Genomic DNA, 18,529 nt, shown 5'->3' with positions numbered 1-18,529 from the left:
GACCACGATTTTATACTCGTTTGAAAGTTCTTAGAGCCGTCTCTTGCTCCTCAGAAGCTATCATTCAGTATCTTTAGAAAATGCTATTTACACAGTTACACACGTCTTTCTCAAATAGACAAAAAGACTTCGACTTAAACTGAAGCGAAGACTTGGATCTTTCCTCAGTTTTGTTGCGAACGCTGCTATCTCTGCAGCGTCCTTGGAGGTGAACAGCGTAGTCCTTCTCTAGAAGAGAGGGGATCTTCATACGAGCTTCAGCCCATTTCGTACTCTCTCATTGGAGAGCTTGAACTGACAAGAACAGAGGAGCCTGTCCCAGCATCTTCTGGACCATGGTGAAGAAGATTATCAAAAGAGTTCTAGTAGCTGTCAAACTCTATCGGATCAACATCGATAGGCTCGTGGGAAACCGCGAGGACACCGTTCATTCATTGGAGACTTCAGACATTTTAGTGACTTCTGTTGTTTTTGTCTTTTTGTACATGTCCTATGCTGTACGACACACATGGCAATGTAAAAAAAAACAAAAACTCATGAGAATAGCAACCAAATTGCTAACGGATAAAATTAGATGAAATCTCCAGTCGGTCGGATTCTTTGAGCTCTCTCATCGTGCTCTAAACTTACAAACTGCCACGTCATTGACAACTGTCATAACCTCATAACGTTGGTCCCACACTTCGTTTTCCTCTCTTTATACTTCGCTTCTGTCCACACACCCACACACACTAGAGTCCATAACAGAGAGAGAGAGAGAGAGATGAGCCAACAAGAGCAACCGAAGAGGCCACAAGAGCCGGTCAAATACGGCGACGTTTTCGAAGTCTCAGGCGAACTCGCCGATAGGCCCATAGCGCCTGAGGATGCTAGGATGATGCAAGCTAAAGAGACGAGTGTCTTGGGACACACTCAAAAAGGCGGTATAGCCGCCACTATGCAGTCTGCAGCCACTGCCAACAGACGCGGTGGCTTCGTCGAACCAGGTGTCGCTACCTACCTCGACCCCGACCGTGGCACCTCTGTGGCCCAAACCGATGTCCAAGGGGCACGTGTCACTAAAGAATCCATCGGTGTACAGGTAACTACTAGTCATTTCCAATATATATTTTTTAATAATCATCTTCTGTTCTAACCATGAAGATTGTTTATCATTAGGACCTTGGACAATACGTTGAGCCTAGGCCAGTGACGACGGCGGCAACGGGAGTGAGTGCTCAAAGCAAGATAACAATAGGACAAGCATTAGAGGCAACTGTACAAACCGCTGGAAAGAAGCCGGTGGATCAGAGCGATGCAGCAGCGATTCAAGCGGCTGAAGTCAGAGCTTCTAGCGACAACGTCATCGCTCCTGGCGGAGTAGCAGCTTCAGCTCAGTCCGCAGCTGATTACAACGCTGCTATAGAGTTTGACGAGAATAAAATCAAGCTCGTTGATGTTTTGGCGGTTAAGCCCCCAGTTTCAAACACACATTTTTTTAAGCGTCTTACTTCGTGTTTAGATGATGGTGTCTTGAATGTTTTTGAACCGGATGTTAGGGTGCGACGAGGAAGTTAAAGGAGGATAAAGCAGTGACGAAGCAGGACGCAGAGGGTGTGGTGAGCGCTGAGCTGAGGAACAACCCTAATCTGTCTACTTATCCAGGTGGTGTGGCGGATTCTCTTACCGCCGCGGCTAGGCTTAACGAGAAAGGTGGTATATAAACCAAGTCCCGCGAGCTATGGAACTTATGATAATGTAGAATCGTCTAAGTTTTATTTTGGTTCCGTTGTTCAAAGTAGTATTAAGATAATGTTAAAAAGATGCAAAAGATGTAAGACTGTCATGTTGAACACGGCGCGGAGAGCGAGGAAGAAAACATAAAATTGATCCGGTTTTTAGACAAATCATTTAACCGGTTTTATTTATTATGATTTATCGAACCGGTTTTATTTATTATGATTTATCGAACCGGTTTTAGTTACCATTTTCTGAAACAAGTTTATAGACTCTTCTTGGTTGTAACGAAAGATTAATAACAAAATTTAGAAGTGTTGTAAATCTCATATATCCACGGCGTCAACGGGAAGTGAGACCGCCCTATAAAGAAGAGGCAGTGAACCTGAACTTCCCATCTCCGCTGGTTGTTTCTCACAGATCGTTTGATGATCTCTAACCCTCTTATGCCTTGCCTTAAGCCATCTCAACTTTCTCCTTATCTCGTTCTCCGACACCCACTCTCCTTCCACCACCTTCAACGAGCTCTCTTCTTCTTCTCCACCATCAGAACGTGAGTCTCTCAGACCCCAAATATCCGCGTAATGAATCCTGTTATTCTTATTACCTTCTCCAGAGACAACAACATCACCACTTCCGTCTTGTTCTTGTTGTCCTTCCACTTGGTAACTTATCTCCTCGAACCTTCCGTGAACCGAAGAACAGCTTCTGTCCTCTGAACATTCCAACTGATGATGGTTATGGTGCGACTTCTCTCCTCCCTTGTTCCTGTTGTTATTAACCTTCTTCCAACCAGGAACCAATGCAGCTATCTCCGCATCGATCATCTCCGCGATTTTCTCGACATCTTGATTCGTTATGTCGAGTTCAGACACCATCTCTTCTGCTACACTCCACGCTGTGTCAGTCTCTGTCTCAAAAGGGAAGTAAATGTTCCTTATCCTTCCTGTAACAAACAAAAACTTCAAACCTTTCGTGATCTTACTTACACGTTAGAACTATCCGTAAAAAGATCAAACCTTAAAAATACCTTCTGCGTCAGAGATTCTTAGCCTCAAGAAGATCCCATCACTACCGTTTCTCTTCCCTTTAATCGAAATATCAACATGGTCTGGATCTTCCTCATCATCTTGAGCGAAAAGATCGATCTCACATATCTGATCATCTTGGTAAAGAGGAGGATCGATGAGAGGCTGTCTAAGGAACACACCAGTTTCATCGTAACCGTTGTAGTAATCAGTAGGTCTCATGTCAAACTCATCCACATCATCTCGTAGGAAAGTGTCTTGTAAAAGCTCCAATGCAGTGTGTCTAGACGTCACAGTAGCTAAACACTTCTCAACAAACTCGCGTACCTCAGGGTCCTTTACTAGGTAAAAGGCTTCAGGCTTTTTCCCCTGTATATTGAGTGAACAATGTTAATAAAACAAGACATAACTTCACAAAAAAAAATGTTTAGTCAGCCTTCTGGCCGAGGGCACGTCTGTATTGGTGTCACAAAAATCGTCGAAAATAGAGACGTTGAGTCAAAATCATTTACCGAGGTAACTTTTTTGTAGATTTGAGCAGGGTGAGTGCATTCACTGTAAGGGTAATCAAATGTGACCATCTCTAGCACGCACATTCCGAAAGCATATACATCAACCAGCTCATTGTATTCCTCATCATACACTTCAGGAGCCATGAACTCAGGGGTTCCTATAAACATACAACACATGTCTAGGTCCAAAGTAGTGTTTCAATATATTATTATTAAGTTAATAAAGTTTTTTTTTAAAAAGAGGTTACCAACCAACACAGCGAACGGCATGTGATTTACGAAGAATGGCAGCGAGGCCAAGGTCACCTATCTTGACTTCACCTTGGTTACCATTGATAAAGATGTTGTCACATTTGAGATCTCTATGGATGATTGGAGGAGAACAGCTATGAAGATAGAGAAGCCCTTTTAGAATCTGTTTGCACCATTGCTTCACTGCTTTTATATTCACTCTTCTATGTCTCAACCTATACCTATATATTACAAAAACATCATCATATATGTTTTAAAGATTTGAAATTTTGAAGTATTTCTGAAATTATAGTGGGAGATGTTGCTTACTGTCTGAGAGTACCAGAGGTGAAGAGTTCAGTGACAAAGTTGATTGACAAGTTGTTGGTATCAACCCAAGAAGTGTAGAACTTCATGATGTTTTGATGATTCAAAGTCTTGAGCAGATGAATCTCTCTAAAGAATTTCTCTAGTTCCTCAGGATTCCTAGTGAAGTTCCTAAGCTTTACTTGGTTCCATGCCACTTCTATACCTTCGTACTCATCAAACGCTCTATACCTGAAAACATTGACCAAAACACCAGATAGAAGAACAGTGGTTTTAGATTAACTAACCAAATCCTTTTTAAACATAACAATAATAAATAATTAAACAATTAAAAAATATTTTTTTTAAGTTGTGACGTTACTAGAGAGGAAGACAGAGAGAGAAGATGAATGTGATTACACTGTCTTCGAAGCACCTTTGCCAAGTACTTCGTCGTACTGCCCAAACCAAAAAAAAACAAAAGAAAATAATAATCAAAATTGTAAAAATAATCAAATCGATACAAACAAAGAATGAATATATAAGTTCAGAAGAATCATACTCTTCGTGTTACAAAAAAAAAAAAGAATCATACTCTTCCATATCTTCCAGAAGGATCAAGTTCAACAAACTCAGAGCAATCTTCAACGAAGCTTTCTTCACCATTCATGCCTCTTCTTCTTCTTCTTCTTCTTCTTATTATTTTTCTGTAGTTTTAGTTTAGTTTTGTGGGTTTTATTTATTCTTGAACTAGAGATATTGGAGTTTGTGGAGATGGTAGAAGAAGAAAAGATTTGATTTTTTAAAACAAGAATATAATGAAACAAGTTGTCTTTTTTGCCCACCTACTGGCAGAGCCGAGACAACAGGTTAGGCTTCTTGCCCAATCACCTTTTACCAACACCACCCGTCAGCTTACGTTTTAGTAAACCGGGTTTATCCAGTTTTCATTTCGGTTAAACCAACTAACAAGTACCAAATCGTACTATTGTTGAAATTTATATGAAGACGGCATTCGACTAACGTTAGTACGATCCATACAAATATTTGGCGAATTTTAATGTTTTTAGTCAGCTAGTTGAAAGAAAGAAACAAAAACGTCAGACTTGTTTTGAAATTGTGAAGATTATTCAACTTGAGAGGTAAGTGACAAAAAAAAAAAAAATCAACTTGAGAGGTGTGAACAAAAGAAACTAATCAGAGAATCTAACACCACATAACAAATAATAAGCTAAATGCCAAGAACCGGATCATTCCAAAATTGAAGAACCGGACCGGTAGGTCAATAACCCGAAGGAAACACAAAAACAAAAGAAGTCGTTGGTTTATCGACACCTTGTATTGTGCTGTGTGGGGGTTCTGTCGTATAGTAGAGCAGTTAAGTCACGGATTGTGAGAAAGGGGAAAGAGAAGCACATGGGAGTGAGTCACGGCAACACAGGCAAGTCTCCTTTTTGGTGATAGTTTTTAAGACAGTAAAATACATATACTTTTGGACTCATAAATTACAGTATTATTAAATTTTCTCCTTTTTTGTGCTCCTTATTTTTAAAGTGAAAAGTGAAAAGTCGTTTTAAGTTACACAAGAAGAAAATATCAACGAGGACCGATGATTAAACCAATGTTTTAAGAAATATAAAAACTTTTACGTCAAAGAGTTGATAAAGAAAAACAGTTTCGTGACCAAAAAAAAAACAGTTTTTCTTTTGCAGATATAAAACTTTGTAATCATCGACTTATGAAACCGGATGGATTGAAAAGCTTAACGAGTATCTGACTTATTAGTTGTAGCTTGTAGATTGTTCAAACTTTTAAGATGTCGTGGTCTTATATTGATTGTTGAATAGTCTTTTAAAATTGTGTTGATACCAAGTAATCTAGATTAGGTTCGGCTATATGCCTCGCTGAGAAATGCATGTACTAGTACTAGCCAATTCTGGTGTAACAAAAACTCATCCTAGAAACTTTTTTTTTTGAATATCAATTTTCCAAAGCTTGCCTCTAACCATAGATTAAGTCTCAGCTAAATTAGTTGCTATCGTCACATAATTACATATATTAAGTGTATTTCTCAGAGACGGATTTATATCTCGGCTGCTAAGTTGTACCTCTCTTAAGTACATCTAAGTATCTAACTCTTGCTAGTTTTGTCGCTCAGTTGTTTAAAACAAAAACATTTAAACGGTGTTAGCGACTACTAACAGTTTGAGATATTCTCCAACCATAGACATTTAGCCACTGGAATGAATGTTTTGATGTAATCCACACCTTCGACATTTAATATGGTGGGCTTTTCTGCCAGAAGAGTGGTCTGGTTTCATTTGGTTATCAAACAACCAAACAAAAACTATAATGTCAAAGATATAACATTCTTTTTTGGCTTGTCCTTAATTATTCAGCTTATATGTATAAATGAATAAGAAACGCAAAATGAAACCAACCGCAACTATCCAAAGTCCAAATAACGTCAACACAACTCAGCCGACACAAGCCAACAATCCCCACGACAGTTCAACTTCTATTCACTCTCCTTTCCCCATCAACCTTTAACTTTTTATGTCTATCAATTAATAAAACATATGGTCATCTTTACTTGCTTTTTTGTTACGCTGACATATCATATATAGAACATTTTCATATTCACAATCATTCTCATATCTAAATTATTTTCCTAATAATGTATATACCGATATTTATGAAGTATATATACATACGACCTCAAGAAAGAACCGCACATACATGATACATATATAGTCGTGAGAGTGAATATATATGAACCTTATGGGAAAGAGAATCTCTGTGTATTGATATTATGATTATGTACAAGTGAGAGAAAACGTATGAATGAATCATGTCGCTTCTAAGTATCTCCCTTTGTCTCGTCCTTGGGCATGAACAGTCGATATATATATGAACCACTTAACTAAAAGAGAGCTAAACATCAATAATGAAATAGAGTTTTTATTGTTTGGGTTGCAAAGTGTGTCGTTGAGACTCGACGAGTATAGACCACAAAACATGCACATCTTCGTATGGGCATAACTTCACGTCCTCGTATAATATGTATATTCCTCTTCCTGCACAATATTAGCCATCTTTACGTTAACATAGTGCAAACATAACTTATTATATATATAGTTTCCTTCAGAAAGAGTATATATGATCAAAAAAAAATAGTAATTGATCTACTCGGTCATCAAATTAATCAATAGATGACGATGCTCAAAGATAGATATAGGACTAATGTATATATAGAGCGAGAGGGAAAGAGAGAGCATACTCTTCTTTTGAGCAGAATTGACGCGCAACCATAGTTTCTTCAAGGGAGAGAAGAAGGAATTGAGCCACCCCATTTCTTTTACAGTGTCTGAGGCTCTTGGCCTCTTGCAAATATGAAATATTAATTACACTATCTTTATATATAGACGTTGTATGTACCAATTAATAGCATATGGAGTCATGGCCCAAATTAAGACACCAACCAACCACAGTGCTCTCTACCTTGGATAATGGAGACTGAAGGCAGCCACATCAACGTGTTTTATATGTTCCTTTTTAAGTATGGCCCAAGGCACCATCTCCATCTTTTTCCTTTCTTTTTCTTTATATTTCACTACTAAAATTTATTACTCCCTCCATTTCATAATACTTGATGTTTTACCTAATGCACAAAGATTAAAAAAATTATACTTTTTTAATAAAAATATTTTAAAGATATAATTTTAAAATCAATTAACCAATAGTAAAAAAGACTGTAAAACTTAATTGGTTGAACAGTTTCCAATAAAGTTAAAGTAACCTTAAAATCTCAAAACTTCATCTAATTTGAAACAAAATTATCTTTCTAAAACATCATCTATTATGAAACGGAGGGAGTATTAAATAAGTTGCACATTACTTTTAACAACTACACATGGAATCCATGGATCCCGGCTTGATACACTGTAGTAGTTTATTAGATTTCTGTTCATGAGATTTGATGAAGCATAACGCAATATCGAGGAAGAATGATGAAACTGTGACATTTAACATGATTACCAAAAAAAAATGATGAAACTGTGACTTAATGTTTTATTGTGGTGGGGTCTCTTTGGTACTAGGCGTTTGTCAAACATTTTCTCTCCCTATCTTTTAAGCTTATTTCTGCCCCAAGAACAACCCCATTTCACCTCTCATGTTTTTTCTTCACTCTTCTATATACATCGTATGAATGAATTTCCCAACTTATACGTTTTCATTTTTTGTGCTTCATTTCCTTACGCTTGTTCAATAATGTAAATTGTAAAGTATTCGCACAAGGTACGTAGATTTTTTTATTTTCTCTAGACACATTTAACTAATTTTACTTTGTTTACTTAATATCCCATATTCTATATTTGAGAAGTGATTTTACCACATGTATTTTCTACAATCGTTTTCACAAAAAAATTGTGATGTAGCTATTAAGATTGATGACATGTCATATGGTTAAATATGACATTGGACAATTATATTTAATGTTTATATACATTTTGGAAATCTTTTTAGAATATGGCAATAAACTCATATATTACATTTAATATTGATTTATTTTTTTGTAAACTTTGTAGAAAATGGTAATAACTCATAAATCATCACTAAATAAATATATTCAAATATTACATTTTGAATTTCGAAATATTATATAATTTTACTTTTATAATTATAAAATTTTTATTATCTAAAATTTTCTAAATTTTCTGAATTAAAAAAAAAAAAATCGTATTATTTGGTTTTAATTTTTGATAACTATACAATTTTATATGATTTTTAGTAATTTTATACAAGTTGATTTAATACATTTAACCAAATGAAATAAATAATTTTTAATCTAATATTTTAACATTATATATATATACATATATATTCTTAAATATAATTTAAAATTAAAAAAATATTACTCTTAATTTTATGCTTAATTAATGATATTTATATTAATTATTGGTCAAAATAATAAAATATATAATATTAATAAATTACATTTTAAAATATAAAATTTAACTTTTAAAAAATTCATCACTACACATGGTGCAGGAAAACACTAGATTAATAATTGTGACATGGTTACTAAAATTGATGACATGTCTTATAGATTAATATGACATGAATAATTATATTTAATGTTAATTTATATTTTTGGTAAACTTTTAAAATATGGTAATAACTCATATATTATATTTATTGTTGATTTATATTTTTGGACTTTTTTAAAATATGGTAATAACTCATAAATCATCATTAAAATAAATATATTCAATTATATCATTTCAAATTTTGAAATATCATTTAAATTAAAAATATATATATATTTTTAGAAAATTATAAAATTAAATCATAAAATCAAATTAAATCGTAAAATCATTAGTTTCTTATATATATCTACAGATTTTATTAAAATTGTTTAATTTTAATTTTTGACAATTATGCAATTTTACATATTTATTTAATATATTTAATTAAAATAAATAGATAGAAAATCTACCTAAGATTATAATTTTAAATATATACATGCACATTCTTAAATATAATTCAAAATAAACAAAATTGTTTTTATCTTTATTTTAATGTTCAGTTAAATTAAATTTATATTAAAATATTGATAAGAAAAAAGAAAATTTATAATATTAATAAAAAATTAATATAATTTATATTTATCTATTAAAAACATTTTAAATTTTTTTTACTGCACATGGTGCAGGAAAACCACTTAGTATCCATATATATCTCTTCATTTTTTATCGCTTAAATAAATAAACTATGTTTTTGCCGACAAAAAAAAACCAAGGTTCATTATTCATTTTTGTATGAATTTATTTTAATATATAATGAGATCCTGATAGAGAAATCATGTCTTCTTCGCTAAAAGTCAGAAAAATAATCTTACTAAAGAGAACTTTCAATTTGTAATCATGTTACATATTAAAATATTCGAATACATTCGTAGTGTTGAAAATGTATTCAATGCTACAAAGTATATGTATCTCTCATTAGATAAATGCATGTTCTTTGTGTATTTAGATGTACCTACTTGAAAACATTTCTTGTAACAATGGTTGGTCCTGCGTTGAAACTTATGAAAATTAGTTTCAAGTATCAAAATTTATATAAAATTTTAAGGAAATTAAATTTTTATCTTGTAGTTTAAGGGAAAAATGTTTTAGTGTTTTTAGGTGGCTAAGTACATAGGATCAAAATGAAATATGTATCTATTAAAAAATTGAATTTTTTTATTTATTTATGTATATTATTTGAGAAACGATTTGTTTAATTATCATTCATATTTATTCTCGTGAAAATAACATGTCTTTGAAAAATTATAACATGATATCACGTAATTATGACGTGTATAATTTCTTTTATAAACATTTACATTTTTGGTATTTTTGAAAAAAATATAATAATAACTAATAACTAATACTCTTACGTTAATTATTAAAGTAAATTTTCCTTATAAAAATTATTTTTTCAATATTTATGAAATATGATAATGACTAATTATTTATTTATGTTTCTGAAATTAGGTATATATATATATATATATATATATATTAAAATTATTTGTAAGTGTGTCTTACAAATATAAAACTAAAACAATACTAATCAAATAACTTTTTGTTGATATTTAATTAATTAAAATTTTATTGTTGTCCAAAAAATATTTCAATTTACCAGTTTATTAAGTAAATTAACAAAATTGATTTTTACAATTTTAACTAAAATAAAAATGGACAGACAATAAGGAAAATTGCATTTTAAATTCAAAAGTGATAAAAGCTAATATTTTAAAAGAGCGAATAGGGATACATGGTAGAGAAAAAGAGCTTACATAGCTAATTTGGCAATTTTTTTAAGAAAGTTTGAACGCGTGGGGCTTTACTTCCACCATCTGTCTGAATGTCATTTCCATTTTTACAACTTTTGAGAAGTTACATTCAGTGTTCAAAAAAAAAAAAAAAAGAGAAGTTACATTCAAAGCAATTCATTGTCCTACTGCATCTGATTCAGGCCGTAAAGAAAGTAGACAGATAACATATCAATACATTCATCATACGGTTTCATGCTTCATACAAAATCCAACTAAAAATTAACAAACTACATAATCCACTAACTGATGAAACACCAACACAATAACACATCAGTACAACGTTCGTTAGCTCTTGTTCTTTTCTTTTTACTAACTAAAAATCATCACCAAACACCACTCAAACCTCCACAAGAAGAATGAATAAATATTTTCTTTTTCTTTTCCTAGGAATCGAAACGGTTTGGTTCCTGTCAGGATAATATAAACACTAAGTCTATCCCTAGTGAGTGATCTGTTCCGTCTGTTTCTTGCTTCCGTCTCGCCAGCACAAGCTATATACACCGGCACTTCTCAAACCATTCAGAGCTTCTTAACTTTGTAAAGTTAATAAATGGTTTTTTTAAGGGGTGGTCTTTCACTCACCCGATTGTTGCTTCTGATCTACAGGTTTAACTTGAACTGCAGAGGGAACCGCGTGAACATACGGAAGCCCGAACCCCGGAGGCCCTAGCTGATGTTGCTGCGTCTTCCCTCCTTTTATGTTATTGCCTCCTGCTGCAACCATGGCTTTTGCTGGATCTGACGTGGCAGTAACGGATCCCGTGGTGCTAACAGCTGGAGGACACGCTGCAGAACCTGGTTGTTGCTGATGTCTTTGAATGTAATAACCACCAGAAGGAGACATAGTGATCTGCTGCTGTTGAGATTGCATATATGGCTTAGAAAAGAATAGCTGCGCTTGCTGCTGCTGCAACCCATGCTTTGGCAACTGTTGTTGTTGTTGGGACTTGGATCCAGAGCTCGTGGTGGGGTTTCCAAGAACTGAAAGACCATTACTCCTTCCAGCTATGGACGCAGGCTGCAAGTTCTTGGACGGCTGAGATGATGAGTGAGTAGTAGAGGAAGCTTGTCCAGCTTTGTTCACCGCTGAAGAAGCCGGAGCAGTTGTTCTTGGGCTCCCGCCGGTGTTTTTGGAGACCGAAGACGTAGAAGGTGACCCAACTAACATGGGAGAAGACGGAGCCTGATTGTTGGTACCTCCTTGCACCTGCTGCAGTGGTGAACCAGAAGAAGCTGTATGTTTTGAACTTGCTGCAAAAGATATCTGCGACTGCTGCGGGCGGCTTTGCTGTTTATGCGATACGTTTCTCGGGGCAGACGAAGGAGCAACAGATGATGATGGTGAAAGTACGGAAGGAGACTGAGGTTGGGAAGTGTTTGTCGTCCTGGGCGAGTTGTTTTTCCACTGAGGAGACTGCACCTGACTGCTGCTAAGGTTTTGAGGAAACCCTGAACTGGCATTTGGGAATTTAGCGGTGGTTCCCGCTGGTGATACGGTGATATTGTGATCAGCAGCAAAACCACTCCCATTACTCGCCACAGGCCCTTTGGTTCTAGCAGAAGAAGCAGCGACCGAAGTTGCATACCGTTGCTGCTTCTGGAGATACATATAAGGTTCCTGAGATTGACTACGTTGCATATGCTGCTGCTGCAGGTGCTGATTCTGCTGTTGCATATGCTGCTGCATCATCTTCTGTTGCAGATGTTGATGAGACGTCGGCATAGAACTGGAGCTCTGTGGCTGAGCAGAACCAAGGTTGAGCAAACGGGATGTATCGACGATGCTACCACTCGGAACAGCAGAAACAGATGCATCACCCAACTCGTGTTTGCTAGAGAAAGCAATAGACTGTCCACCATTCACACCACTCGTTTTCCCTGAAGCTCCTCCTTCTGTTTTTCTTTGTTCTTCCATCCTCTTAGCAGTAGCGTTAGAGCCGGATTTTCCTTCTAAAGGAGCACTGTAGTTCATTTTCTGCTGCGTCGCCTGAGTAGTAACATTCGCTGCCATCATTTGATAGCCTTGCCTTGCTGCTTCCGGAATACTCTGGAACGTGGTTGATGGCATGTTCAGGGAAGGAGCGCTATTAGCTCCATTGAACGTAGCGAAGGTCATAGCATAGCCCTGGGGCTGAAACGATTCCGCACCAGCCTTTGAAACCTGCTGTTGTGACTTCTTTTCACCATGATTGCTGGAAGATACGACCACTCCACCACTTGGGGGTGCTGAACTCATCAAACCAAAGTTAGTTGGTTGCATCTGCATACCATAGTTTTGGCCATGGGGAAGATTGGAACGAGAACCCCGGCCATCAGCGGTTGATGGGGTATCTTCTCCTACAACGTCGCTATGTTGAGTCGCATTCTCTCTCGGTTGCTGCCTTTGCTGGAAACTCAAAGACTGAGATTGGACTTTATGAGTTGGATATCCTTGAGAGCTCCCGTGAGGTCTCAGCTGTTGGTTCTGCAGATGTTTTTGTGCTGCTGAGGAACCAGAGGAGACACTTCCATTCTGGTTGCTTGGAGCATGGCTCTGGAGCATTTGACCAGCTTGCTGCTGCTTCTGTGGCTGAGAAAAAGGAGGCTGGATCATTTGGGAGGAGGAATAGAACGAACCATTAAAAAATGGTATTGGCTGCTGCCCAGGAGCTCCTCTATAAGCAGGTGGTGCACCAACATGTGCTGGGACTGGAAATGGATAGCCATTGTTCTGCAAGATGGCCATGTATTGCGTTTCATTCCCCGGCATGGCTGGATAACTGAAGCTCATTGTTGGTGCAGAACCATTCATTGAGGTTGCATTAGCTGTCGCACCAGAAGATGTGTTGCAACTATTCGGAGGTCTGACAGATACGGCAGCTATTGCAGCAGCTCCATGAGGCTGTTGGCCCACGGGGAAAATGAATGTAGGACCATGCTACAATAAAAGAAACAAAAGAAAACACAATCAGCTTTGTAAGAAAGACCACAAAAACCTAATATGACAAAAAAACAAACTAACCATGATGTTATTAGTTGCACCGGGAGGCAGAGCTTGTTGGAGCAGTATTTGATTTCTCTGACTTGTATCCGAGCTTTTAGAAGTAGATTGGGAGTTTTCATCTGGAATTGGGTTGGAACTTCTTCCTAAAACAGTCCCCTGTAGTTCTGTGGGAGGCATGAGACTGAGATTGCAGGCCTTGGTCCCATACAACGGAGCTGAGCCAATTGCTGCAGGCCAGAAAGGATTCATCTTGGTGAATTGCTGATGTGATTGAATGTTTCGAGCGATGTAGCAGTGTGTTGCACATCTCTTAGGCCTCGGTTGGTTAAAAAGTAGAGGAGGAGGAGGCTGCAGGAGAGATCGAAGTGTTTATAAATCAGTAAAGAAAGGAAGAGAGGATTCTTTAAATTAGATCAGGAAGCGATCAAAATTACCTGCATGGCCGCAGATGATAAGGAGCTAGTATCCGTAGGGACAACTCCTTGTGTAGACGGCATATATCTGTTTATTTAACCGCAGAGTTAAAAATTGAAAAAAAATGAGAGACTTTACGAAGTTTCATTTGATAAAAATTACAAAAACGTATACCCCATTGTAGGAAGAGCTCCAGGCCAGCCAGGCATCGACATATGTAGAGGCAATGAGTTAACTTGAGCTGGAAATTTCAGGAAAAAAACAAAATTAAGGAAACCAAAACTTGCGCAAGAGTAAAGACAAGAACTCAAGAAAGATGAAAAAGCTTACTTACCAGTTTTATCTGGAACAGAATGTTGTTGTTGCGGTGGTGGCGGCTGTTTCTGAACATGATGATTGTTCGTTGTTATACCCGTTTGATCAGATTTATCCAAGTCGAGTTTAAGTTCACAGTTCCCCTCTGACTTATGAGGTTGTTCGGCTTCAGACACTGATCTAGGTCTCTTCTTCTTCTCCTCAGACTCAAGAATCGTCGCCTTATCTCCATCTTCCTTTAGAAGTGGCTTAGCTTCCTGCTTCATCATGCATTAACACATGAGAGAATTTAAAAAGTGGCAAAAGGGAACAGGATAAGAAAAGAGAGCCAAAAAGAAAAGAAAGTAATGATGGATGACACAATATTACCAAACACACAAAAGTAGGACCCACTCACCGTTTCCACCACTTCCGTGACTTTAGGTTCCGCTTCTGCTGCCACACATTCTATCTCACCGACTCTCTCCGATGACAATCTTACCGGCGGTGGCGCCTAAACCGGTTTTAAAAAAATTAATATAATATTTTTTAAAATAAAAGTAAGATAATGTTTTTAAAACTGGAGCAAAATAAAATAAAATAAAGATAATAATTTTAAAATGGAGGAAAAAAAACCTTACAATTACAAGAAAAAGAAAAAGCTGAAACTTACCATCAGATCTATCTCAAACTTCTCCTTCTCCGGCGAGCTTCTGCATGATAACAAAGAAAGAATTTAAGGTTTAAAAAAGTACCAAAAAGATGTATAGATTGCGAGTGCTTACTGTTTAGCTCCATCACCATCAGATCTAACTCCTGAAGAAGAACAAGATTCCACTTTCGGCGGCAATACAGTCTCCTCTTTTGACGACAGATTATTATCTACTTTCTTCTCGGCTGATCTCGAATCTAATGCGGCGTTGCTTTCTCTGAGCTGTGGATTGGGCGAATCCAACACCGAGCTGGATCCTGATCTCTTTATTAGCTCATCCCCTAACGGAACTTGACTTTTCAATGGAGGTTCGGCCTCGGGCTTAATGGCGCGTGATGATGGTAAGCTTGAACTGTTCTCGTCGTTATCGTACTTGACATGCCTCGGCTTTTTTCTCTTAGGAGCTGAGACCAAAGCAAAGATGAAATGACCAAATGAGCAGAAAAAAAAGAAGAGAGGAGATGGTAGTGAAAGAAGGAGAGGAGTTTACTTGAAGTCTGAGAATTGGAGATGGGGGAAGATTTGATATCATCTACAGTAGTTTTGGCACCACCTGCTTCCTCTTCTTCTTCTTGTTTAGATGTTGGCGGCATCCTCATCATACCGTACAACACCTCAGCGATCTCAATCTCAATCTCGTCTTGAACAGCCACCGGAGATGATGATGATGATGATAACTTCTTCGGCGGGAGCGGCTTCTGTTTTGTCTTCAAATCAGAAGCAAACTTTCTTTTAGTATTGGATGAAGATGGAGAAGTAGGAGCTGGAGGTGGTGGTGACGGAGACGCTAAGACTCTAGCTGGAGACGTCGTCCTGTGGTCACCGTTAGTAGTAGCATTAGACGCCCATGACTCATGCGGTCTCTTTGTACAAGCTGTGTGTCAAGAGAAGAAGACCAAAGAAGAGAAGATTAAGATTTCATTTCACCAAATGACAAAAGAGATTAAGATTCGGCTGAGAGAGATGTGGTAGGTTTCCACCTCTCTACCTGACCGTGCTTTCCTAGGAACCGCTACGCCTATCATCTCATCCGCCGCCTTCCACGACGGCGCCGCCGCCGGAGACGGTGGCGATCTGAAACTTTTCGTCGTCGGCGGAAAGTGTTTCCTCTGGTGGTTGTTTGAAAGAGACGATGAGAATATATTATTCGCCGGAGGAAGCGTCGTCTTCGCCGTGGCTCCGCCGTCGTCGTATTCTTCATCGTCGTTGACACTCTCTTCCGAGCTGTCGTCGTCGTCGTCTAAATTACCGTGAGCCATTATCAAACGTTGTTCGCCTCTTCTCCTTTTGCTCCGGCTATGTAACCGATCTCTCTCCCTGTGTTCACGTTCCCGATCTCGTTCCTTCTTCGTACGATCTCTCAGCCTCGCCGCCTCCGGTAACTCCACCGGACCTTCATCCTCTGTAAACAATCCATCAGAATCAAAACGGTGTCTCTCAGATCCGAAGAAAAAACAAATAAATAAAAAACCTGGAGAGTCTCTGAAGCTTCCGGCTCTATGTCTCCGCCGTGACAAGCCGTTTCCGACAGCAGACATGGGTACTCTTCTACCTTCTCTGTTTCTATCCATCTCTCTCTCTATCTTTTTCTCTCTCTCTCTACTTGCTTCCCATTATCTCATCCTTTATTATTTGTGTGCTCCTCTTATTAAAAGAAGTAAGCGAATAAATCCACGGCTCATATCTCCTTCCGTGTTACTTTCTCGTTATCTTCACCGTCGCTCTGTACGCATCCAACGGTAGAGCTTCGCTTTATGCCAGCGTGACAAAATCCTGGCCCTCCGTAATAAAGATCTCACATCATTAACCGATATTTCCTCTTTTATTGTTTTTCTTACCACCGAAATATTATTTTAGTAGTCAGCATCCGATGTGGTACCCACCCAAAATGAGTATTATAATAAATAATTATTTTATATTTTATAATGTTTTGTTTACGTTTATTTTCGGAAATCGGGTATTTAATAATATGAGTTCCGAGTCCGATTCATGTGAAAATATTGTTCCGACTGTTACCAATTTATTAGACATTAAGCTGCCACGTGTCAAGAGTTTGACATCACATGCTTCCTTGTATGTTATTGCTGCCAATTTTTTATTGACTTTATTGTGTCAACAATTAGACAATGAAATGAATCAAGAAATATACCGAGAGTCTTAAAAAAAAAGATGAGATTAGTACTAAAAGCAAAATTAATTCGATTAATGTTTGTTTAGAAGGCTTCTGTGGTAGTGTACTATATTGTCCACTAATGCCGATGACTCGTGTGGAAAAGAAAACAAAATACTGACATATGCACGCACAAAGGTGAAAATTTTATTCAAAATATGTCCTGAGAAGATGTATCACCGGCTATTACCGGTAGACTAAGACCTTGGTAAAAGCAAATTTTACCATCGAGTCACTGACCACCAACAGACACTGATCCAACCGGTAAAAATAGTCATATCAGGTTCTTCTCCCTTTCTTGCCCTTATTAGTAACAAATTAAATGGCTCATAGTATTTTAACGAAAGTCCTAAACATTTATTGGCGCTGCAGTAATTAATTGACTTTCCTCCAATTATATAAATTTAACAGACTACTTTAAATTCTTAGAATCTGATGTCAAAAAAAATTCTTAGAATCTGATCATCAAAGAAAAAAGTTCAAATAAGTTATACTAACGTATATCTCTTTTTGTGAAAATATATATCTCTCAGTTAAAATATATATAAATATCAGTTAACTACTTACAATCTTAGTTATAATATCTTCGAATCATAAATCAAAATAGTTGAGAAACATATCAGCCATATATTTGATCATTCCAAGTTTAGATGGAAAAAGGTAGTCAAAATGACATAACTGCAAGTATCTCTAAAGAATTAACTATATGGTCACATATGATTATTTCTAAAATAAAAATTGTTATAATAGTCACTAGATTTGTTTTTTATTATGTCAGAAAAATGATAAACTTGTTAACTAAATCAGTAGGTCCACATAAATCTAACAAGTATACTTCAACCCATTAATGAGAATGGACGGCTGAGATGATTCCTTGTCAGTGCAAAATGGTCACCCAGTCGTTAGATTTTTTCTATTTTGTGTTGTTTTAATATTTTGGCAATCTGACTTGGCAGAATGCGTCATCAAGGAAAAAAAAGACGTTGAGTTGGCACTTGGCACCCAACCGGTTGATCTGATCCGTTCGTTGGAGAAACACTCAACGGTTAAGATGAGAAGAGATAGAAATGCATGTGGGGACTTTCTTCACTCAAGTCACGGTCACGGAACTTCCTAGAATTATAGGGCCCGTAGTTAGCTGCCAATGTTGAACTGCATGCTCCTTCCTTTTTTATCAATTTTTCTTTCTCTGCTACTTTCAGTTTTGTTTTGTTTACTGATCTAATACTATTGTTCATGTTAAATTTTTTGTCTATTTATATTTAAAAATAAATGCTTAA

General features: G+C 36.9%; 3 protein-coding genes and 1 long non-coding RNA gene across 7 annotated transcripts; 1 reads left to right on the top strand and 3 right to left on the bottom strand.

Annotated features, from left to right (window-relative positions):
* The first annotated feature begins 722 nt into the window (after positions 1-722).
* On the top strand, positions 723-1,845 carry LOC130495270 (late embryogenesis abundant protein 31-like). The gene is made up of 3 exons (XM_056986784.1): positions 723-1,081; positions 1,159-1,446; positions 1,539-1,845. Exons 1-3 carry the CDS (start codon positions 764-766, stop codon positions 1,701-1,703), a joined length of 771 nt encoding a protein of 256 aa, XP_056842764.1. The 5' UTR covers positions 723-763; the 3' UTR covers positions 1,704-1,845.
* LOC130495269 (serine/threonine-protein kinase WNK2-like) lies at positions 1,845-4,637 on the bottom strand. Of its 4 annotated transcripts, none has more exons than XM_056986782.1 (7): positions 4,356-4,637; positions 4,176-4,251; positions 3,818-4,045; positions 3,509-3,729; positions 3,257-3,414; positions 2,747-3,113; positions 1,845-2,662 (listed from the first exon to the last, which is right to left on the bottom strand). In XM_056986782.1, exons 3-7 carry the CDS (start codon positions 3,901-3,903, stop codon positions 2,043-2,045), a joined length of 1,452 nt encoding a protein of 483 aa, XP_056842762.1. In that variant the 5' UTR covers positions 3,904-4,045; positions 4,176-4,251; positions 4,356-4,637; the 3' UTR covers positions 1,845-2,042. The 4 variants fall into 4 exon arrangements, with proteins under 4 accessions (XP_056842762.1, XP_056842763.1, XP_056842761.1 ...); XM_056986783.1 differs by having other exon boundaries at positions 4,214-4,251; XM_056986781.1 differs by having other exon boundaries at positions 4,389-4,637.
* A 1,927-nt stretch (positions 4,638-6,564) lies between these two features.
* On the bottom strand, positions 6,565-7,385 carry LOC130512536 (uncharacterized). The gene is made up of 2 exons (XR_008946091.1): positions 7,074-7,385; positions 6,565-6,870 (listed from the first exon to the last, which is right to left on the bottom strand). It is a non-coding gene; the product is annotated as an uncharacterized LOC130512536 (long non-coding RNA).
* A 3,444-nt stretch (positions 7,386-10,829) lies between these two features.
* LOC108861878 (protein TIME FOR COFFEE) lies at positions 10,830-16,711 on the bottom strand. Its single transcript, XM_018635852.2, has 11 exons — positions 16,551-16,711; positions 16,068-16,481; positions 15,570-15,953; positions 15,153-15,483; positions 15,041-15,080; positions 14,786-14,881; positions 14,408-14,645; positions 14,248-14,314; positions 14,094-14,160; positions 13,678-14,007; positions 10,830-13,593 (listed from the first exon to the last, which is right to left on the bottom strand). Exons 1-11 carry the CDS (start codon positions 16,648-16,650, stop codon positions 11,251-11,253), a joined length of 4,410 nt encoding a protein of 1,469 aa, XP_018491354.2. The 5' UTR covers positions 16,651-16,711; the 3' UTR covers positions 10,830-11,250.
* Positions 16,712-18,529: the final 1,818 nt, after the last annotated feature.

This window comes from Raphanus sativus, chromosome 5 (genome assembly GCF_000801105.2).
Source record: "Raphanus sativus cultivar WK10039 chromosome 5, ASM80110v3, whole genome shotgun sequence".
Classification (NCBI taxonomy): Eukaryota; Viridiplantae; Streptophyta; class Magnoliopsida; order Brassicales; family Brassicaceae; genus Raphanus; species Raphanus sativus.
This window is presented reverse-complemented; position numbering and strand designations above follow the sequence as displayed.

Excerpts from the sequence above, each read along its gene's own strand:
- LOC130495270 (XM_056986784.1), top strand. The coding sequence starts at position 764 with ATGAGCCAACAAGAGCAACCGAAGAGGCCACAAGAGCCGGTCAAATAC. Across the intron at positions 1,082-1,158 it reads AAGAATCCATCGGTGTACAG|GACCTTGGACAATACGTTGA; the intron begins GTAACTACTAGT and ends GTTTATCATTAG. Across the intron at positions 1,447-1,538 it reads AGCTCGTTGATGTTTTGGCG|GGTGCGACGAGGAAGTTAAA; the intron begins GTTAAGCCCCCA and ends ACCGGATGTTAG.
- LOC130495269 (XM_056986780.1), bottom strand. The coding sequence starts at position 4,463 with ATGAATGGTGAAGAAAGCTTCGTTGAAGATTGCTCTGAGTTTGTTGAA. Across the intron at positions 4,252-4,388 it reads CTTCTGGAAGATATGGAAGA|TACGACGAAGTACTTGGCAA; the intron begins GTATGATTCTTT and ends TGGTTTGGGCAG. Across the intron at positions 3,415-3,508 it reads ACATGCCGTTCGCTGTGTTG|GAACCCCTGAGTTCATGGCT; the intron begins GTTGGTAACCTC and ends GTATGTTTATAG.
- LOC108861878 (XM_018635852.2), bottom strand. The coding sequence starts at position 16,650 with ATGGATAGAAACAGAGAAGGTAGAAGAGTACCCATGTCTGCTGTCGGA. Across the intron at positions 16,482-16,550 it reads AAGCTTCAGAGACTCTCCAG|AGGATGAAGGTCCGGTGGAG; the intron begins GTTTTTTATTTA and ends GATTGTTTACAG. Across the intron at positions 14,008-14,093 it reads TATCATCTGCGGCCATGCAG|CCTCCTCCTCCTCTACTTTT; the intron begins GTAATTTTGATC and ends TCTCTCCTGCAG.